This window comes from Pelophylax lessonae (genome assembly GCF_965119305.1).
Source record: "Pelophylax lessonae genome assembly, chromosome: 3".
Lineage (NCBI taxonomy): Eukaryota > Metazoa > Chordata > Amphibia > Anura > Ranidae > Pelophylax > Pelophylax lessonae.
This window is the reverse complement of record NC_138770.1, coordinates 628,892,845-628,917,533: the sequence shown is the minus strand read 5'-3', so window position 1 is coordinate 628,917,533 and position 24,689 is coordinate 628,892,845. Positions and strand designations below refer to the sequence as shown.

Sequence of the window (24,689 nt, the reverse complement as noted above, 5' to 3'; positions counted from 1 at the left end):
CTTATTGTCCCCAGAACAGGAAGAGAGGAGACTTCTTCCAATGGGGACACCTGTCTAAGCAGGTTTGTAGAGATTTCATCTCACTTCCTGTTCTGTCTCCACAACAGGAAGTGAAGGGAAATCTCCCCCGGTCACTCCCTATCCAGATGTGAGAATGAAGCTGTATAAACTGCACACAGGACTACGGGGGCAGAGAACTACAAGTCCCAGCATGGGATAAATGTGTACACAGCGCGGGAGGAGAGGTGAGCGCTCCGGGCATATCCCTTCCCCCACACTGCACACCCTCCCAAGCTGGGACTTGTAGTGACACAGCTATCTCGGACCTCCGAAGCCCACTCTGGGATTGGCTGTCTCCACCGTGACGTATTTCCGCTTCCGGTCCGTCTCCTGCCCAGTGAAGATGGCGTCCTCTGTACCGGAGGCCGAGGATTCCGGGACTGACAGCGAGCTGCTGGCCTGCTCCGGCCGGGACGTGGCGCTGGTAGGTGTCCCCTCCCCCCCTCCGTGTACCGGGACCCCTGTGTATGTCCGGGGGCCCCGCCGACCCGACTACACTGCCAGCCTATAGAAGGAGCCCTCTGCACCTCATCACCCTACTACCCACTGTGCCACCTCTACTACCCACTGTACCACATCTACTACCCACTGTACCACCTCATCACCATACTACCCACTGTGCCACCTCATCACCCTACTACCCACTGTACCACCTCTACTACCCACTGTACCACCTCATCACCCTCCTACCCACTGTACCACCTCATCACCCTCCTACCCACTGTACCACCTCATCACCCTCCTACCCACTGTACCACCTCTACTACCCACTGTACCACCTCATCACCCTACTACCCACTGTACCACCTTTACTACCCACTGTACCACCTCATCACCCTACTACCCACTGTACCCCCTCATCACCCTACTACCCACTGTACCCCCTCATCACCCTACTACCCACTGTACCCCCTCATCACCCTCCTACCCACTGTACCACCTCATCACCCTCCTACCCACTGTACCACCTCATCACCCTCCTACCCACTGTACCCCCTCATCACCCTCCTACCCACTGTACCCCCTCATCACCCTCCTACCCACTGTACCCCCTCATCACCCTACTACCCACTGTACCCCCTCATCACCCTACTACCCACTGTACCCCCTCATCACCCTCCTACCCACTATACCACCTCTACTACCCACTGTACCACCTCATCACCCTCCTACCCACTGTACCACCTCATCACCCTCCTACCCACTATACCACCTCTACTACCCACTGTACCCCCTCATCACCCTCCTACCCACTGTACCCCCTCATCACCCTCCTACCCACTATACCACCTCTACTACCCACTGTACCACCTCATCACCCTCCTACCCACTGTACCACCTCATCACCCTCCTACCCACTGTACCACCTCATCACCCTACTACCCACTGTACCCCCTCATCACCCTACTACCCACTGTACCCCCTCATCACCCTACCCACTATATCACCTCTACTACCCACTGTACCACCTCATCACCCTCCTACCCACTGTACCCCCTCATCACCCTCCTACCCACTATACCACCTCTACTACCCACTGTACCACCTCATCACCCTCCTACCCACTGTACCACCTCATCACCCTCCTACCCACTGTACCACCTCTACTACCCACTGTACCACCTCATCACCCTACTACCCACTGTACCACCTTTACTACCCACTGTACCCCCTCATCACCCTCCTACCTACTGTACCCCCTCATCACCCTCCTACCTACTGTACCACCTCATCACCCTCCTACCCACTATACCACCTCTACTACACACTGTACCACCTCATCACCCTCCTACCCACTGTACCCCCTCATCACCCTCCTACCCACTATACCACCTCTACTACCCACTGTACCACCTCATCACCCTCCTACCCACTGTACCACCTCATCACCTCTACTACCCACTGTACCACCTCATCACCCTACTACCCACTGTACCCCCTCATCACCCTACTACCCACTGTACCACCTCTACTACCCACTGCACCACCTCATCACCCTACTACCCACTGTACCACCTCTACTACCCACTGCACCACCTCATCACCCTACTACCCACTGTATCACCTCATCACCCTACTACCCACTGTATCACCTCATCACCCTACTACCCACTGTGCCACCTCATCACCCTACTACCCACTATACCACCTCTACTACCCACTGTACCACCTCATCACCCTACTACCCACTGTACCACCTAATCACCCTACTACCCACTGTGCCACCTCATCACCCTACTACCCACTATACCACCTCTACTACCCACTGCACCACCTCATCACCCTACTACCCACTGTGCCACCTCATCACCCTACTACCCACTATACCACCTCTACTACCCACTGCACCACCTCATCACCATACTACCCACTGTACCACCTCTACTACCCACTGTACCACCTCATCACCATACTACCCACTGTACCACCTCTACTACCCACTGTACCACCTCATCACCCTCCTACCCACTGTACCACCTCATCACCCTCCTACCCACTATTCCACCTCTACTACCCACTGTACCCCCTCATCACCCTCCTACCCACTGTACCCCCTCATCACCCTCCTACCCACTATACCACCTCTACTACCCACTGTACCACCTCATCACCCTCCTACCCACTGTACCACCTCATCACCCTCCTACCCACTGTACCACCTCATCACCCTCCTACCCACTGTACCCCCTCATCACCCTCCTACCCACTGTACCACCTCATCACCCTACTACCCACTGTACCACCTTTACTACCCACTGTACCACCTCATCACCCTACTACCCACTGTACCCCCTCATCACCCTACTACCCACTGTACCCCCTCATCACCCTACTACCCACTGTACCCCCTCATCACCCTCCTACCCACTGTACCACCTCATCACCCTCCTACCCACTGTACCACCTCATCACCCTCCTACCCACTGTACCCCCTCATCACCCTCCTACCCACTGTACCCCCTCATCACCCTACTACCCACTGTACCCCCTCATCACCCTACTACCCACTGTACCCCCTCATCACCCTACTACCCACTGTACCCCCTCATCACCCTCCTACCCACTATACCACCTCTACTACCCACTGTACCACCTCATCACCCTCCTACCCACTGTACCACCTCATCACCCTCCTACCCACTATACCACCTCTACTACCCACTATACCACCTCTACTACCCACTGTACCCCCTCATCACCCTCCTACCCACTGTACCCCCTCATCACCCTCCTACCCACTGTACCCCCTCATCACCCTCCTACCCACTATACCACCTCTACTACCCACTGTACCACCTCATCACCCTACTACCCACTGTACCACCTTTACTACCCACTGTACCACCTCATCACCCTACTACACACTGTACCCCCTCATCACCCTCCTACCTACTGTACCACCTCATCACCCTCCTACCCACTATACCACCTCTACTACACACTGTACCACCTCATCACCCTCCTACCCACTGTACCCCCTCATCACCCTCCTACCCACTATACCACCTCTACTACCCACTGTACCACCTCATCACCCTCCTACCCACTGTACCACCTCATCACCCTCCTACCCACTGTACCACCTCATCACCCTCCTACCCACTGTACCACCTCATCACCCTCCTACCCACTGTACCACCTCATCACCCTCCTACCCACTGTACCACCTCATCACCCTCCTACCCACTGTACCACCTCATCACCCTCCTACCCACTGTACCACCTCATCACCCTCCTACCCACTGTACCACCTCTACTACCCACTGTACCACCTCATCACCCTCCTACCCACTGTACCACCTCTACTACCCACTGTACCACCTCATCACCCTACTACCCACTGTATCACCTCATTACCCTACTACCCACTGTACCACCTCATCACCCTCCTACCCACTGTACCCCCTCATCACCCTCCTACCCACTGTACCCCCTCATCACCCTCCTACCCACTGTACCCCCTCATCACCCTCCTACCCACTGTACCCCCTCATCACCCTCCTACCCACTGTACACCCTCATCACCCTCCTACCCACTGTACCCCCTCATCACCCTCCTACCTACTATACCACCTCTCCTACCCACTGTACCACCTCATCACCCTCCTACCCACTGTACCACCTCATCACCCTATTACCCACTGTACCACCTCTACTACCCACTGTACCCCCTCATCACCCTACTACCCACTGTACCACCTCATTACCCTACTACCCACTGTACCACCTTTACTACCCACTGTACCACCTCATCACCCTCCTACCCACTGTACCACCTCATCACCCTCCTACCCACTGTACCACCTCATCACCCTCCTACCCACTGTACCACCTCACCACCCTCCTACCCACTGTACCACCTCACCACCCTACTACCCACTGTACCACCTCACCACCCTACTACCCACTGTACCACCTCACCACCCTACTACCCACTGTACCACCTCACCACCCTACTACCAACTGTACCACCTCACCACCCTACTACCAACTGTACCACCTCACCACCCTACTACCCACTGTACCACCTCATCACCCTACTACCCACTGTACCACCTCATCACCCTACTACCCACTGTACCACTTCATCACCCTACTACCCACTGCACCCCCTCATCACCCTACTACCCACCTTACCACCTCATCACCCTACTACCCACTGTACCACCTCCACTACCCACTGTACCACCTCCACTACCCACTGTACCACCTCCACTACCCACTGTACCACCTCCACTACCTACTATACCACCTCTACTACCCACTGCACCACCTCATCACCCTACTACCCACTGTACCACCTCTACTACCCACTGTACCACCTCATCACCCTACTACCCACTGTACCACCTCTACTACCCACTGTACCACTGTGCCACCTTTACTACCCACTGTACCACCTCTACTACCCACTGTACCACCTCATCACCCTACTACCCACTGTACCACCTCATCACCCTTCTACCCACTGTGCCACCTCTACTACCCACTGCGCCACCTCATCGCCCTACTACCCACTGTACCATCTCTACTACCCACTGTACCCCCTCATCACCCTTCTACCCACTGTACCCTCTCATCACCCTACTACCCACTGTACCACCACCTCACCCTACTACCCACTGTACCACCACCTCACCCTACTACCCACTGCACCACCACCTCACCCTACTACCCACTGCACCACCACCTCACCCTACTACCCACTGCACCACCACCTCATCACCTCTACTACCCACTGTACCACCTCATCACCTCTACTACCCACTGTACCACCTCATCACCCTACTACCCACTGTACCACCTCATCACCCTACTACCCACTGTACCACCTCATCACCCTACTACCCACTGTACCACCTCATCACCCTACTACCCACTGTACCACCTCATCACCCTACTACCCACTGTACCACCTCATCACCCTACTACCCACTGTACCACCTCATCACCCTACTACCCACTGCACCACCTCTACTACCCACTCCACCTCATCACCCTACACCCCCCCTCCATTGCACTACCCACCGTACCACCTCTTCTACCCACTGTACCACCTCATCACCCTACTACCCACTGTACCACTTCTACTACCGACTGTACCCCCTCATCACCCTACTACCCACTGTACCACTTCATCACCCTACTACCCACTGCACCCCCTCATCACCCTACTACCCACCTTACCACCTCATCACCCTACTACCCACTGTACCACCTCCACTACCCACTGTACCACCTCCACTACCCACTGTACCACCTCCACTACCCACTGTACCACCTCTACTACCTACTGTACCACCTCTACTACCCACTGCACCACCTCATCACCCTACTACCCACTGTACCACCTCTACTACCCACTGTACCACCTCATCACCCTACTACCCACTGTACCACCTCTACTACCCACTGTACCACTGTGCCACCTTTACTACCCACTGTACCACCTCTACTACCCACTGTACCACCTCATCACCCTACTACCCACTGTACCACCTCATCACCCTTCTACCCACTGTGCCACCTCTACTACCCACTGCGCCACCTCATCGCCCTACTACCCACTGTGCCATCTCTACTACCCACTGTACCCCCTCATCACCCTTCTACCCACTGTACCCTCTCATCACCCTACTACCCACTGTACCACCACCTCACCCTACTACCCACTGTACCACCACCTCACCCTACTACCCACTGCACCACCACCTCACCCTACTACCCACTGCACCACCACCTCACCCTACTACCCACTGCACCACCACCTCACCCTACTACCCACTGCACCACCACCTCATCACCTCTACTACCCACTGTACCACCTCATCACCTCTACTACCCACTGTACCACCTCATCACCCTACTACCCACTGTACCACCTCATCACCCTACTACCCACTGTACCACCTCATCACCCTACTACCCACTGTACCACCTCATCACCCTACTACCCACTGTACCACCTCATCACCCTACTACCCACTGTACCACCTCATCACCCTACTACCCACTGTACCACCTCATCACCCTACTACCCACTGTACCACCTCATCACCCTACTACCCACTGTACCACCTCATCACCCTACTACCCACTGTACCACCTCATCACCCTACTACCCACTGCACCACCTCTACTACCCACTCCACCTCATCACCCTACACCCCCCCTCCATTGCACTACCCACCGTACCACCTCTTCTACCCACTGTACCACCTCATCACCCTACTACCCACTGTACCACTTCTACTACCGACTGTACCCCCTCATCACCCTACTACCCACTGTACCCCCTCATCACCCTACTACCCACTGTACCCCCTCATCACCCTACTACCCACTTCACCACCTCTACTACCCACTCCACCTCATCACTCTACACCCCCTCCTCTGCACTACCCACTGCACCACCTGTACTAGCCACTGCACCTCATCACCTTACCCCCCTCTGTACCTCCTACTCTACCTCCTCACCCTACCCCTCCCCCACTGTACTACCCCCTGTGCATCATCACCCTACCTGAACTATACTACCCACTTTACCACCCGTACTACCTACTGCACCTCATCCCCCTACCCCCCACTGTCCCACCTATACTACCCATTCTACTTCAATCCCCCCCCACCACCACCACCGTACTACCCATTTTATCACCTGTGCTACCCACTGTACCTCATCCCCTACCCCGCCCCCAATGTATCACCTGTACTACCCACTGCACCTGATCACCCTACCCCCCCCACTGCATCTCACCCCCCACGTGCCATCTGAACTACCAACTGCACCTCATCACCCTACCCCCACTGTATCACCTGTACTGCAATGGACCTCATCCCCTACCCACCACTGTACTACCTACAGTACCATCTGTACTACCCACTGCACTTCACCACCCTACCCCATTGCACCATCTGTACTACCCACTGCATCTCACACCCTACCCACTATGCACCACCTATTCTTTTTTTTTTTTTCATGTGACTTGTTTTTTATTTTTTTATTTTAAACAAACGTTTATTGGGTTCACAAACAAAAAAATTATCCCAAACAGTCAGTAGAGCGAGTCGCAGCATAGCAGCAGTATACAAAACAACCTGAAAAAGTAGAGCATAAGCAGTATGCAAAAAGGAGGGTGCAACATCCATGAAGGGAAAGAAACAACAGTCATCATACAGTGAGAAATCCCAGCCACATAACACCCAGGAGAGAAAACCGATTCAGGCAGGAAAATAAAAACCTATTCTACCCACTGCACCTAAGACCCCTTTCCTGTGTGCCACCTGTATTACCCACAGCACCTCAGACCCTACCCACTGCACCACCTGTACTACCCACTGAACCTCATCCCCTACCCACTGTGCCATATCCCCCTCTTACCGCACCACCACTGTACTACCCAACATACCCAATTGCACCTCATCTCCTACCCACTGCACCATCTTTACTACTTACACTACCTTCTAACCTACCCAGTGAACCATCTGTACTACTCACTATACCGCAATTCCCTACCCACTGCACTAGCTGTACTTAGTACTGCATTCATCCTACATACTGTACCAGCCCTCTTACTGCACCTCCTCTCCTACCCACTGCACATCTGCCCTGCCCACTGCATCCTCGGCCCCGTCGTCCTCACCTGTTATACTTGCTGTGTCTCCTCTCCAACTCATTGCACTATTCTTTGTAACACCCGGCCTGCCCACTGCACCCTCTTCCTCACTGTACCACGCACCGTGTTCTCCTCTGCCTGCCCACTGCACCCTCTTCCTCACTGTACCACGCACCGTGTTCTCCTCTGCCTGTCCACTGCACCCTCTTCCTCACTGTACCACGCACCGTGCTCTCCTCTGCCTGCCCACTGCACCCTCTTCCTCACTGTACCACGCACCGTGTTCTGCTCTGCCTGCCCACTGCACCCTCTTCCTCACTGTACCACGCACCGTGTTCTGCTCTGCCTGCCCACTGCTCCCTCTTCCTCACTGTACCACGCACCGTGTTCTGCTCTGCCTGCCCACTGCTCCCTCTTCCTCACTGTACCACGCACCGTGTTCTCCTCTGCCTGCCCACTGCACCCTCTTCCTCACTGTACCACGCACCGTGTTCTTCTCTACCTGCCCACTGCACCCTCTTCCTCACTGTACCACGCACCGTGTTCTGCTCTGCCTGCCCACTGCACCCTCTTCCTCACTGTACCACGCACCGTGTTCTCCTCTGCCTGCCCACTGCACCCTCTTCCTCACTGTACCACGCACCGTGTTCTCCTCTGCCTGCCCACTGCACCCTCTTCCTCACTGTACCACGCACCGTGTTCTCCTCTGCCTGCCCACTGCACCCTCTTCCTCACTGTACCACGCACCGTGCTCTCCTCTGCCTGCCCACTGCACCCTATTCCTCACTGTACCACGCACCGTGTTCTGCTCTGCCTGCCCACTGCACCCTCTTCCTCACTGTACCACGCACCGTGTTCTCCTCTGCCTGCCCACTGCACCCTCTTCCTCACTGTACCACGCACCGTGTTCTTCTCTGCCTGCCCACTGCACCCTCTTCCTCACTGTACCACGCACCGTGTTCTCCTCTGCCTGCCCACTGCACCCTCTTCTTCACTGTACCACGCACCGTGTTCTGCTCTGCCTGCCCACTTCACCCTCTTCCTCACTGTACCACGCACCGTGTTCTCCTCTGCCTGCCCACTGCACCCTATTCCTCACTGTACCACGCACAGTGTTCTGCTCTGCCTGCCCACTGCACCCTCTTCCTCACTGTACCACGCACCGTGTTCTCCTCTGCCTGCCCACTGCACACAACGTCCAATCATATGCAGGAAAAATAAACCCGTATTCCTCTTCCTCTGATTGGACAGCCTGGTCTGTAGATTGTGGCCCATGGTCAGGGCTCCTAGGCCTGGTACACATGTATGATATTGGTCGGGTTCAACAGAAAGCGGCGGACATTTGGCCCATGTGTACATCGGCCAAGTCAGCGTCGCACTGATTGGGGCGGTGCCATTGGCGGGGATAGACTGCTATTTGTCTAATCACCCCAGTCTGAACGGGGCCTGAGGGGCCTTTCTCACAGGCCGTCCAATCAGGGGTTCCTGTCAGCTTTTCAGGCAGATCTGATCGGACTGTCCAGTCTCCTCTATGGAGCGGCACATGTCCGCTGACACTCGCCGCCGTCCAATTCGTTCCTGCCTGTGGATGGTGATCCTATTTTCCTTCCGTCTGTCGGATAGGATCAGATGAAAATGGACAGGCAGTCTGTTTCTACACGATTTTCCCCATAAAGGAGGGCAGGACTGCATCTGTGTCCGCTCTGTACAGCCAATCAGACAGGACCTCTCATCCGCCTACTCAGCAGAGCGATCCCCGCTGAGCAAGTGGATCCCGCAAAATGCCGGTGTGAAAGGGGCCTAAAAGTGAGTAAAGACTTCTACTTTCATTGGATGCCCTGATGGCGCTGCACCCAATGGAAATTTTGGTGCCGAAACTGAAAATGCTGATGCACTTGGCCAAAAACCAAAAATAACAGTTTTTAAAAAATATTAATATATTAAATATTAATTTTATTTATAATTGTATTCAACTTTTTAACATCAATTTAAATGAATATTAATTTTTTGGCCATGATTGGTACCTTTAGCAGAAGAAAAGCTCAAGAAAAATGTATCCCTTAAAGTTCTATATCTTCACTCTGCTCCGTTGTGTTATAAATCCTGCTTGCTGCATTTCACACTCCCCATTGAAAACACAGCAAGAACACCTCATTTATACACTTGTGTTACGTCACATGACCTACGAAAAGGAAACCATAGGCTCAGTAAAATCGTGGTAAAATGGGTGCAGAGTTGCAGTGAATTTGTGGTAAAATGGGTGCAAAATCGCTGTGAATGTGCGGCAAAATAACGTGCGTTTTCTCCGCCAATATCGACACCGTTTTCACTTATCAGCAAAATGCCGATAACACCAATGCGGATATTTCAGTGCCTCCCTAATGATGACCTCATAGTGCGGGGAACGGCGTTATCCCTATACAGGGCTGCAGGTTACACATAGGATACAATCTACAAGCATTGTTGTAACACACAGGATGATACAATGTACATCCAATTATATACACCCAGGATCAGGGGTGTGGGGATCTTAAAAAAAGAAATACGACTTGTCCAAGGGACTAAATCAACTTGTCCTGATGGAAATTTTTTTTTTTTTTTTCTCCAGGATGGAAAATATGAAGGGTTGATGTTTTTATTATGCAGAGGTGCTTTTAGGAATGTCTGGGGCTTTTAAAAACAAAAAGGACCATCCTTAAGTCCCGGTTCACACTTGTGCGATGCGGGAAGGCTGCGAATTGGCAGCCTGTTCCCGCATCGCAAACGCACCCCTGGCAGTTCACACTGCCATATGCGATACTCAGGGGGTGTCAATGAAATGTTAACGACACCCCCAGTTTGATTGCATATCGCAGTGCGATCTGACAGTTCGCACAGGATCGGATCGCACAAGTGTGAACCACTGTGCGATCCGATCCTGATGCGGCTGGAAAAAAAGGTCCTGTGCGTCTTTTGTGCGGGTGCAGTGCAAATTTCAGCCATACAAAGTGTATGGCTGAATTCGCATCCGCACATCCGATCGCATGTAATGAAGGAGCAGTGCGCTCCGATATTACATGCGATCGCCGCACTCGCAGAAATATGAACCGGTGTTCCGTGAGAAAAACCTACCCTTGTCACTTCCGGTGCACGGCAGTGTGTGTAATGCGGCGGTTACATGAAAACAGCTGTGCTGCAATATGAATAATCTCCACTCCTATCCCTGTCACTTCCCTGATCTTGGCTAGTAAATATAAAAGCGGCGGCCGGGGGACAGATGCTGCATCCACCTAGGAAAGTATAAATGGGGAAAAAAAGGAAACCCCATACTTCTTTTATTTCCCAGGTTTTGGAAACAACATAAGTGTCCCGCTCTGCTAGACTGGAAAAGGGAAGTTGATACAATCATGGAAGCTGAACGTTGGGTTCATATGGTCAAAGATCAACAAGAAGGGTTTAGAGACGCATGGTCAGGTTGGTTATACTAATCTTCTGAGATTAGCACAATTTTATTCATATTACAATATGATTTGTGTCACGGTTGTACACGCTATATTGTTTTTTCTTTATTTACTCTTTTCTTTCCATACGAAAGTGGAGTTACCCTTTAAGGCTTAATCAAAAAATCCACACCGTCCTCCTTGTCAGATGTGTAGCTGATGAACACTGCTGGAAAAGCATGATGTGACTTCTCTTGCTTTGTGCGTCATGTGACATGACCGCCCGGGGGAAGCTGGGTGCTCACTACTTGCTTAAAAAATAAATCTTAAGATGCTTAACCACTTGCCGACTGCCTAACGCCGATCTACATCGGCAGTCAGCCCCTCACAGGCAAAGTGAGGTAGGGCTACGTCACTAGCTTGTGAGGGTCTAGGGAGCGAGCGCGCGCCCCCGGCGTGGTCACGGACCCCCCCCACGCGTGTGTCCGGCGGACCCTATGTCCACCGGTCACTCTGCGATCGGCGGGGGAGAGGGAGAAAGTCAGGCGGCTTGTGTAAACAAGCCGCCTGTCATTCTCCCCTGTGTATGAAGGATGATCATACGGTTCTACTATGTAGAACCGTTGATCACTCTTCATACATCTGAAGCCACAGCCAATCACAGTAGAAAGCACGCCCCTAGGGACACACATAGCCCCTCCCTTTCAAAAAAGTTAACCCCTTCACTGCCAGTGTATTTTTGCAGTAACAGTGCATATGTATAGCACTGATTACTGTAGAAATGTCACTGGTAACCCCAAAAGTGTCAAAAATGTCAGTCAAGGGTCCGATCTGTCTGCCGCAATGTCGCAGTACCGCAAAAAAAATTGCAGATTGCCGCCATTACGCGTTAAAAAAAAAACAACAAAAATGACAAAAATCTTTCCCTTTGTTAGTAAACGCGATAACTTTTGCGCAAACCAATCAAAATACGCTTTTTGCGATTTTTTTTTTTTTTTTTTTTTTTTTTTACCAAACATAGGTAGCATAAACAAATTGGCCGAAAATGTTAAAAAATTTTGATTTTTACATTTTTTTGGGGGGGAATTTCATATAAAAAAATGTGAAAAATATTGCTATTTTTGCAAAATTTTTTGTTTATAGCGTGTGATCAAAAAATCGCACAGGTGATCAAATACCACCAAAAGAAAGCTCTGTTTGTGGGAAAAAAAGGACGCCAAATTCGTTTAGATACAGCGTCGCACGACCGTGCAATTGTCCGTTAAAGTCACGCAGTGCCGAATCGCAAAATACCCCCTGGTCAGGAAGGGGGTAAAATCTTCCGGGGCTTAAGTGGTTAAAGCAGAGTTCCGCCCCCCCCCTCCAAAAATGAAGTCAGCAGCTACACATACTGTAGCTGCTCACTTCTAATATTGGGACACTTACCTGTCCTGGAGTCCAGCGATGTCGGCACCGCAGCCAATGTTTCCATCAGCCGTCGGGTGCTACCGCCGCACCCGCTCCCGCCGGAAGCCATTGCCGGTCAGGGAACCCGGCAGTGAAGCCTTGCTGGTTCATGGGTGGGTCCCTACTGCACATGTGCGAAGCGCGCTGCGCATTCGGATTGGCTTGGGGACGGAGGGTTGGAGGAGGGACCTCACTTCGCAGAGGGCACCGTTCCCGGAACTGGGGAAGGGTACCTGTCAAAAACAGGTACCCGTCCCCCCCTCCCACCTGAAAGGTGCCAAATGTGGCATTGGAGGGGGGAGGAAGCAAATGAGCGGAAGTTCCACATGTGGGTGGAACTCCGCTTTAAGGACAAAACCTCCTGCTATCGTAGCATTTTCTTCAGTCATCAGTGACTAGACTTACATTATCAGCCATATTTATGAAATATAAAATATTAGGATTGGTGTTTGGCCACTCCTCTTCTGTAAATGTCATAGCTGGGTAGAGGTGAACCAGGAAGCCAAACTCTGAAGTGTTGAGTTCCCCCATTTCATGTGTTTTCTTTGTCTTTAATAGAAATGGCTCCAAGCAACTGATCTGCCTAAAGAAGTCTACCAGCATCTCGCCTACTATGTCCCTCGAATATACTGCCGGCAGGCAGACCCGGTTACTGATCATGAAGAAATGCTAGCACAGCATGTCCTCCTGGGACCATTGGAGTGGTACGTGTGCGGAGAAGACCCAGCCATCGGCTTTCACAAGTTGGAACAAGCAAATAAACCCTCCCAGCTGTGCGGTCGTGTTTTTAAAGTGGGTGAACCAACTTACTCCTGCAGGTGGGTTCTGTGCTCCAGTTTACTTTCAAATTCCTCGCAAAGCCTTTTATGTTTGTAGAGCAGAGCAAGTCCTGGAAGAACCGTTTACCTTCACTTAGCAGACACAATTATTGAATGCCGCTGACTGGTAATCCTCAACAATTCTAAAGTTCATCTGTACTATAAAAACAAACACAGTGCAGAGCAATATACTAATAAAAATAAAACACAAAATATCCTAGAAGGATATAAAATACGTGGAATTAAGAGTCCATAGTTAAGACCAAAAGTCCCTAATGTGCAAACTCAGTTGGACACAGTGAGTGAATGAAAATGGAAAAATCCACTTTGGGTTGTAAATCTCTTCACCCACAGAAACCCACCGCCCCCACCTCAATCCAATGACCTCTGTGTTACCAGCAGGTCATAAGTGCTGGTCCCATACACAGGGAATCAGAAGATATGTAGCAGTGGATGTCTATCAAACCTCTCACATAGCAAATCCCTGTGTGATCAAACGGACGATAACTCCTGTCCTACCCAGGGGGCCAGGGGGATGTTACTAGAGGTAGCATGGACTCCTGGATGTCAACACACAGAGTACAACTCTGAGCAAAAAAACCCCATCTGTACTATAATTGTCTAATTTTTTTTTTTTTTATTCACAACCGTACAGGGGCAGCTTCTAACACTAGTAATCGCTGTGATTGGCTATCAGTCTCTGTGCTGGGGACACACGAAAGAGCACTCTCCCAACACAAACGCTTGAGATTTTATTTTTGTGTATGTATGTATGTATGTATATATATATATATATATATATATATATACATATATATATATATATATATATATATATATATATATATATATATATATATATATATATTACACACATGCGCCATATGTGTTACACTATCATTGAAAGAACAGTACCCCTCTACCAAAAACACCTTTTACAACTCAGGCACTGTCCGGACTGCAGCATTACTGTCCTCTGTTCTGGTCTTACCGGAGACCCTGGGGGCAAGGGCCGCCATCATTTTCTGCTGCTGTCAGTCACACTTCTGTGAAGGGGGAATGGGGAAGTGGCTTGCCAGCACTCTGTGTGCATATGGACACACACAGCCCCGCTTTGGAGCACACATGTACAGGTTCCCCCTTAGCAGCTGGCTTGCTAAGGGGCACTCGTTGGAAGAAATAGCAGACAGTGCCAGTGGGGGACTGCCAAATAGGAGGTAAGCGACCGCTTTGTTTTATTGTAAAGAATCAATTTAACTGATAAACTAACCTTTTAGTGATATTTAGAGTGTCCAAGACCCCTTTAACCCTGATTGTTCTAGGAATAGGAAAATAAGTCCTACCTAGCTGCACCGTTCTCACTATTGATCCACCGATGTGGTGAGCTTGACTATTGGAGCTAATATACAAGTTTATTTCTAATGGAGTTTATAATAAAGCGTTATAAAGGAGTTAACCCCACATTGGTATCCTGAACATATTTGAGAGCGTGAAGAGAGGGCTGCAGAGAAACAGGTTTGTTATATATATATATATATATATATATATATATATATATATATATATATATATATATATATATATGTATATGTATGAGGTTTTTGCTTCATCTGTGTATCACCTGAGGCAGGTCACTTTGCTGAGTATATGGAAGTGTTTACAACCACTTTAATGTAGTCAGGGAAACAGAAGTTTGGTCCTGGACTTTCCCTGCTTGCTCCTTTTTTCAGTTTAAACTCTCCTACATCCGCTACAATCACCCTTCACATCTGAACGTTCCGATTCCTTACATTTCTGGGGTTTAGCTTGCTGGGTCGTATGATTTCACAGGAGCATATGAGATAAACACAGTTTAGTGTTGCCCTTATTATAAATTCTTCAAGTAGACTGCCTTTATTATCTGCCTTTGTGGCCCTCTGGATTAAGGATATCATTGACAAATGGGCCTTCAGCATAGTGTCACGGGGTTGGAGATCCTTCTCTTTCCCCCTTCATGCTTTCTCCGTCTTCTCGGAGCCACAAAAAAATCGACCTTGCTCTGGTAAGGCTGGTGTCCCGGGGTATCATGGTACCTGTGCTGGAAGGGAAGGGTTCTCTTGAGATCTTTTTCAACCTATATACTGTCAAATATCCTATTCAGGACCTTAGGGGCACAGCAGTGATACCTCTGTGATGGCTGAAAACTAGGAAACTCCATTATAAATTAACTTGTGTAATATCTGCAGTTGTCAAGCTTGCCACAGCTGTGGATCAATACTGGGAAACAAGAGGTGCAGGTAGGTAGGACTTTTCTCACACTCCCATAACACAACATCAAAAAATCCTGCAACACTGCCACACCAGTCGCAGTGTCTCCACATTAGTGTAAGCCAGCAATGGCTTTGCTGATTGTGGTAACACCCACCCCAGTGTCACTAGATTAGTGTTAGCAGCAGTGTTCCAGACTGCTGCCACACTAGTCCCCAGTGTAAGCCAGCAAGTGTTCCTGATCACCGCTATACAAGTCCCTCTGTCACCAGACCAGTGCAGCCAGCAACAGTGTTTCTGATCACCATCACACCAGTGCAGTGTTGCCTTGACCTTCTGCCCTTACTAACCCTGCCTGTTTATTGACCATGGTTCTGCCTCTTTGGGCCAGTCCTTTGCCTGTTTGTTTGACCATGTCTTTGCTTGCTGCCTGAACTGCCCATCTGCACACCCCCCTGAACATGTTCCTGCGAGACGCCAGTCCCAGCCATCCGCTGCAGACAACTGCACTCCTGGAACCACAGGGACTCTTGTTCTTCCTTTCTTAAGCCTCCTGTACCTCCTGATCAGTGAACATAGCATTCCTGGGGCAGCCACATTTCAGCAGGCCAGGCTTGCTTGTTTTATAGAACTGGGGCTGCTATAGGTGACGCTACCAGGGCTGCTTTTAGAAATCATGGGGCCCCATACAGCCTACCTGACAGCCCCCCCCCCCCCCCCAGGCAGCAAGTGACTGAGGACATAGATTTATTAGTTCCTTTCTCTGCAGCTTCAGCTGCACAGATGAATGAATAGGAAGCGCTGTGATGCTTACTGCACATTCACAAATTGAAGCATAGTAAACGGTTTACTATGCTTCAGTAATTAATGGACACAGGACTGATTGGAACTGATCGCTCACTGTGTTCATTCATGAACGGGCCAGTAATTAACATATTTGCCGGCCCTTTCCCCTGCTCCCTATCCTGAAACATCCCCCTGTGTGCCCGCAGCAGCTGCCGGTGGGAGAGGAGCGAAGCCGGCAGTGCTATGAAGGAATGGGGCGCACGGGGGAAACTTAACAGCAGATGGAAGGGGTGCATGTGCTAGATCCAATCCCCCTGCGGTGACTGATTTGTGTGATACACAAGATAAAATGTCCGCTACATGATCAGTCCAAACACTGAAAGTCTCACGCATGTGGTATCGCCATACTTGGCAGAAGTAGTAGAATGTGTTTTGGGTTGCCATTCTTAATATGCCCAAGCTGTGTGTGAGAAAAATATTAAAAAAAACAAAGTTTTCAAAAGACTCACCATGCCACTTAGAAAATACCTTGAGATGTTTATTCTCCAAAATGTGGTCATGTTGTGTTTGTTTCCGCTGTCCTGGTGCTCCAAAAATGTAATAGGTAGTCATGAAATTAGATGTGTAAATTTGTGTCCCTAGAAAGCCTTGAAGGTGCTTCCTGGATTTTGGGTCTCTCTGTGTGGCTAGGTTGTGAAAGTCTCACATGTGGTATCCCCTTACTCGGGAGGAGTAGCAGAATGTGTTTTGGGGTGTAAGTACGCCTATGATGTGTGTTTAGAGATATCCTAATTGACAACTTTGGGTAAAATAAAATACATTTTCATTTTCTTTCCTGCGTTTTCCAAAAACTTGTGTGAAAGTTACATTTTCAAAAGACTCATTGTGCCTTTCAGAAAATACATTGGAGTGTTTGCTTTACAAAATTGGGTCATTTTGTGGGTGTTTCCATTGTCCTGGTGCTCCAGGACCTCCAAAAATGTGATAGGTTGTCAGGAAATTAGATGTGTAATTTTATGTTCCTTGGAAGCCCAAAGGGTGCTCCTTGGATTTTTGGCCTCACAGGCTGTGAAAAAGTCTCACATGTGGTGTCCCCATACTCGGGAAGCAAAGCAGAATGCGTTTTGGGGTGCAAATAGAAGTATTTCCTATGCTGTTTTTGAGAAATAACTTGGTAAAACGACAACTTTACCAACTGCATTTGTCAAAAAATTGTGACAAACAATTTAAAACTAAAAAAAAAAAAAAAAAACTCACTATACCTCTTACTGAATACCTTGGACTGTCTACTTTCCAAAAAGGGGTCTTTTGGGGGGTATTTGTACTATCCTGGCATTTTAGGGCCTTAAGAAATTAGTTTGGTCAGTACATCAGAAATTATCAATTTTTCATTTATTTGCAAAATTTATACCAGGAACTAAGAAAAACTTTTTTTTTTTTTTTTCCCTTAATTTTTGGTTTATATAGCAAAAAAAAAAAATAAAAATCCCCGTAGGGATTAAATACCACCAAAAGAAAGCTCTATCTGTCTAAAAATATGATAAAATGTTATTTAGGTACGGCGATGCATGTCTGAGTAATTGTCATTCAAAATGTTACAGCACTTAAAACTGATAAATGGCCCAGGCAGGAATGGGGTCAAAGTATCTGGTCTTGAGATAGTTAATATGCACAAGATGTTTCCAGCTTGATGTAGCAGCAGGGCACGTTAATATCATTTATTTTTAGCCTTCTTTATAGCCTAGCCTTTTACTCGTGACTCGTCCTTGTTGCACTGAATTTGCATAGTCTTTTCAGAGAGCAGTTCCAATCAAAAGATGAAACCTTTTAATAAACTGACAGTGCTATTCAATTCAACAAACACTGCAGCTATGATGAAGATGGTGCTTTGTTCATGACCCTATAGTTGATATTCCCATTGCACACATTCCTGGATACGGGCCCTTCTATATTTGGTGCTGTATGTGTGGGTGCACATGTCAGACGAAGGGGTCCTATGTGGCTCTGAAACGTTGCACTTACCTTTTTTATGGTGCAATCCTTTCACAATAAAAAGTTTTGGACTGCTATGCAAGATCCATAGTGTGCTGGCGAACATGTATAATTGTTCATGACCCTGTCGCTAGTATGAAAAATCTCGACTAACTGCCTCCTTAACCAGTTCCCGACCACCCACCACCTTTTTACTGCGGAAGGGTGGCTCGTACAGGCAGAACGACGTAGACCTACGTCGCTCGCTCGCCGATTGTCAGCGGGGAAGCCCATGCGTGTGTCAGACGGCTCCGATTTGCCGCCTGACACTCTCAATCATTCACCATTGAGAGAGAAGGACGGTCGGCTGTTGTAAACACAGCCAACCGTCCTTCTCCCTGGGATGATCGCTGAACTCGTGTGATCCTGCTATATAGGATCGCATGTCTCTGTGGTCATCTCAGAAGCCACGCCCCCCCCCACAGCTAGAATCACTCCTCTAGGGTCACATTTAACCCCTTGATCACTTATACTGTTAATCCCTTCCCTGCCAGTGTCATTATTACAGTAACAGTGCATATTTTTGGCACTGATTACTGTAGTAATGTCACTGGTACCCCCAAAAGTCTCAAAAATATCAGTCGGGGGTCTGATCTGTCCGCTGCAATGTCGCAGTCCCACAAAAAATCGCAGATTGCCGCCATTACTAGTAAAATATAAATAAAAAATGACAAATCTTTCCTGTAGTTTTTAGACGCGATAACTTTTGCGCAAAACAATCAAAATACGCTTATTGCGATTGCAGAAAACAAATTGGCCTAAAAATGTTAAATTTTGATTTTTTTTTTTTTTTTTGGGAATGTTATATAGCAGAAAGTAAAAAATGTATATATATTTTTTTTTTTTTTCCAAAATTGTAGCTTTTTTTGTTTATAACGCAAAAAAATAAAAATCGCACAGGTGATCAAATACCCCAAAAAGAAAGCTCTATTTGTGGGGAAAAAAGGACATAAATTTTGTTTGAGTACAGCGTCGTGCGAACGCGCAATTGTCCGTTAAAGTAACGCAGTGCCGAATCGCAAAATAGAGCCTGTTGGGGACAAATCCTTCCGGTCCAAAACTGGTTAAAGGACAAGTACAGCAAAGGTCGTTTGGCTGTACTTCTCCTGTAGATCACAGGAATGCATTTCTTTCTGCCCACCTGTGACCTGTTTTCAGCAGACAGGCTGAAGCCTGCTGTCCCATGACGTCACAGCTGGTCCAGGATCGGGAAAGATCCCAACCATATGGTGATCCGCCCTCATGCTTAGACTGGCACCAGGCACTGAGAGCCTGAGCCGGCCACTCACAGCCCAGCTTTCCAGTGAGCGGAACCGATACTGCCTCCACCTAGGTAAGTATGATTCTGGAGAAAAACAAATCCCATGCTTCTCTTTAAAAAAAGAAAAAAAAATTGTATACTTCACTCTTTTTCAGAGCTCCTGGTGCCACTAGTATCTGACACTTCTGGGTCTGTCAGAGAGAACGTCACCTACAGGGCACTTTGATTTCTCCTGCATGTGCCACCTGAATACTGAACATTGATGTAGGGCTAGTGGACAGAATCGCCGTGCCCAGCAAGGGGCATGCTACCCAAAACACATGGAAGTGATAGATACTAGGTGCGTCTGGAGCTCTGCAAGAGCGAGAGTTTGCTTATCTTCATTGGAATGGTAGGTATCAAACTTATTCTGCTGGTGGAATTCTTCTTTCGTTAAAGGTTTTTTTTTTTTTTTCAAAATAGTTTTTATTAACCCCTTCCGTACCGCGTCATGTAAAATGACGTCGACACAAATCCTTTCTCGATCCGGGCCGACGTCCTATGACGGCGCCCGGATCTCCCCGCTACTGCGCGCCCCCGGGGGCGCGCAGCGCGGCGATCGGGGGTGAGGCTCGTCCCTCGGACTGAGCCCAACCCCGATCAAGGTAAACAGCCAATGAAATTGGCTGTTTACCACGTGATCGGCTGTGTCAATCACAGCCGATCACATGAGCGGCTCCAGCGCGAGCCGCTCGTTCCTTCCTTAATGCGCGCCCCCGGGGGCGCGCAGCGCGGCGATCGGGGACGAGGCTCGTCCCTCGGACAGAGCCCATCCCCGATCTAGGTAAAGAGCCAATGAAATTGGCTCTTTACCACTTGACCGGCTGTGTCCAATCACAGACGGTCACAAATGTCATCAGAGAACACGGTAACTAGCTGTCACCGTGTTCTCCTCCTCACACACTGATCCTGTGTGAGGAGGAGATTGTGGTAACAGCTAGTTACCAATCATAGTGCACCCCAACCACACTGATTGCCCCCCCCCCCCCCCAATAAAGAGCACCTGTCACTAGCCCATCAAAGTACCTGAGTACCTGTCACCAGCCCATCAGGTACTCAGATGACAGGTACTCGGGTACTCTGATGGGCTGATGACAGGTACTCTGATGGGCTGGTGACAGGTACTCGGGTACTCTGATGATGGGTACTCGGGTACTCTGATGACAGGTACTCTGATGGGCTGGTGACAGGTACTCGGGTACTCTGATGACGGGTACTCGGGTACTCTGATGACAGGTACTTGGGTACTCTGGTGACAGGTACTCTGATGGGCTGGTGACAGGTACTCGGGTACTCTGATGACAGGTACTCGGGTACTCTGATGACAAGTACTCGGGTACTCTGATGACAGGTACTCGGGTACTCTGATGACGGGTACTCGGGTACTCTGATGACGGGTACTCGGGTACTCTGATGACAGGTACTCGGGTACTCTGATGACAGGTACTCGGGTACTCTGATGACAGGTACTCGGGTACTCTGATGACAGGTACTCGGGTACTCTGATGACAGGTACTCGTCATCGGAGTACCCGAGTACCTGTCACCTACCCAACAGAGTACCCGAGTACCTTCCACCTGCTCATCAGAGTACCTGACACCTGAAATACCCGAGTACTTGCCACCTGCTCATCATTACCCATCACTACTCATCAGTACTCATCAGTACCCATCAGTACCTATCACCTATTAGTATCAGTACTGATCATCCGTACCCATCAGTACAGTATCAGTATCACCTATCAGTATCAGTACTACTCATCAGTACCTATCACCTGCCTGTCACCTGCCCATAAGAGTACCCGAGTACCTGTCACCTGCCTATCGGAGTACTCGAGTACCTGCCACTTGCTCATCAGTACCAGAGTACCTGTCACCTGCCCAGCAAAGTACCCGAGTACCTGTCACCCTTCATACAGCCACCATGTCTAAGTCCAAAAAGGTTAACATACGTCGTCCGTTTAAACCTAAATACCGGTGTTATGGCAGCAGATAGCTGCCATAACCCTGGTATTTTTTTAAACGGTGGACGGTTGGCTTTCCGATAAGGGTGGTCCCAGCGGCAGATTCGCCGCGGGGTCACCCTTCCGGGGTGGCGGAAGAGGTGCCCCCCCCCCCCCTCCCGCTGCATTCTGGTCCTTTTCCCCGCTTACCGGACCCGCCGGCAGCGGGGAAAACGATCCGGTCCCAGATCCTCACAGACAGGATGTCGAGTGAGGGCAAGCTTGCCCTCACTCGACTCTATGGTCTTGGAGGACCGGAGCTACGGCAAACGTCGTTGCCTAGCAACCAGTTTAAAGGTCCCTTTTTTTTTTTTTCATTTTATTTAATTTTCTTTTTTTATTTTTTCTATCTTTTAGTGTACTTGTGAGATCTGAGGACTTTTTGACCCCAGATCTCACAAAAAAGAGGTCCTGTCGTGCCTTTTTCTATTACAAGTAATGTTTACATTTCTTGCAATAGAAATAAAAATGATCAATTTTTTTTTTTTAAAAAAAACTGTGTAAAAATAAAAAATAATAAATAAAATAAATAGTAAAAAAAAAAAAAAAAAAAATTAAAGCGCCGTGTCCCCGCGAGCTCGCGCGCAGAAGCGAACGCATACGGAAACCCCGCCCACATATGTAAACAGTGTTCAAACTACACATGTGAGGTATCGTCGCGATCGTTAGAGCAAGAGCAATAATTTGAGCCATAGACCTCCTCTGTAACTCTAAGATAGCAACCTGTAGGAATTTTTAAAATGTCGCCTATGGGGATTTTTAAGTACCAAAATTTGTCACCATTCTGTGAGCGTGCGCAATTTTGAAGCATGACATGTTGGGTATCTATTTACTCGGCGTAACATTATCTTTCACATTATGGAAAACAATTGGGCTAACTTTACTGGTTTCTTATTTTTTAATTAAAAAAAGTGATTTTTTTCCCAAAAAATTGCGTTTGGAAGACCGCTGCGCAAATACGGTGTGATAAAAAATATTGCAATCTCCATTTTATTCTCTAGGGTCTCTGCTAAAAAAAAATATATAATGTTTTGGGGTTCTAAGTAGTTTTCTAGCAAAAACAACTGATTTTAGCTTGTAAACACCAAATGTCAAAAATAGGCCTAGGCAAGTGGCTAGGATGCATGATGATGCTCCTTGGATGTTTAGGCCCCTCTATATGGCTAGGCTGTGAAAAAGTCTCACACATGTGGTATTGCCATACTCAGGAGGAGTGGCAGAATGTATTTTGGGGTGTCATTTTTGCGATGTACATGCTATGTGTTAGGAATATCCTATAAATTGACAACTTTGTGTAAAAAAAAAGTTTTTTTATTTTTTTTCCCACATTTTCCAAAAACTTGTGGAAAAAAATGACATGTTCAAAGGACCCATAATGCCTCATAGAATATACGTTGGAGTGTTTGCTTTCCAAAATGGGGTAATTTTGTGGAGTTTTCCATTGTATTGTTGCTCTAGGGCCTTGAAAAGTGTGATGGGTAGTAAGAAAGTTTTATGTGTATTTATGCTCCTAAAACGCCTTATGGTGCTACTTGGACGTGGAGTCTCTTTTTGTGGCCAGGCTGTGTAAAAGTCTCACACATGTGGTATCACCATACTCAGAAGGAGTAGCAGAATGAATTTTGGGGTGTCATTTTTGCTGTGTACATGCTATGTGTTAGAAATAGCTTATAAATTGACAACGTTTTGGGAAAAAAAAAGAAAAAAAAATGTTTTCTTTTCCCAAGAATTGTGGGAAAAAAATTATAACTTCAAAAAACTCACCATGCCTCTTACTAAATACCTTGGACTGTCTACTTTACAAAAAGGGGTCATTTGGGGGGTATTTGTACTGTCCTGACATTTCAGGGCCTCAAGAAAGGAGATAGGCCATCAGTACATCTGGTGTGATCAATTTTCAGTAATTGGTACCATAGCTTCTAGACTCAATAACTTTCACACAGACTAAATAATATACACTAATTTGGGTTAATTTTACCAGAGATATGTAGCAGTATAAATTTTGGCCCAAATGTATGAAGAAAAATTAATTTTTTGCAAAATTTTATAATAGAAACTAAAAAAAAGTGTTTTTTTTTGCAAAATTTTTGCTCTTTTTTTGCTTATATCACGAAAAAAAAAAAACCCCAGTTGTGATCAAATACCACCAAAAGAAAGCTCTATTTGTGTGAAAAAAATGATAAAAATTTTGTTTGGTTACAGTGTAGCATGACTGAGCAATTGTCATTCAAAGTGTGAGAGTGCTGAAAGCTGAAAATTGGTCTGGGCAGGAAGGGGGTCTAACTGCTCTGTATGGAAGCGGTTAAAGTTTTCCATTTAACAGAAGAAAACCAGTATACATCTTTTAAAGTGAGGAGTTGTATCCTCATGCGATAAAGAACAAATAACGGTGCAAGAGTGTGTAGAACTTTAAAGTTACATCAAATCATATGCAGCTATCAATTACAAGATGGATACAAAGTG

General features: G+C 48.4%; 1 protein-coding gene across 2 annotated transcripts in view; it reads left to right on the top strand.

The window, feature by feature from the left end:
- The first annotated feature begins 387 nt into the window (after nt 1–387).
- Nucleotides 388–24,689, top strand: part of UBR2 (ubiquitin protein ligase E3 component n-recognin 2) — a 180,603-nt gene continuing 156,301 nt past the window's right edge. For both annotated transcript variants that reach the window (XM_082250166.1, XM_082250167.1), the window contains exons 1-2: nt 388–484; nt 13,601–13,860. In XM_082250166.1, coding sequence (XP_082106292.1) covers nt 404–484; nt 13,601–13,860 — 341 coding nt within the window. In that variant the 5' untranslated portion in view covers nt 388–403. The remainder of the gene's footprint in view (nt 485–13,600; nt 13,861–24,689) is intronic.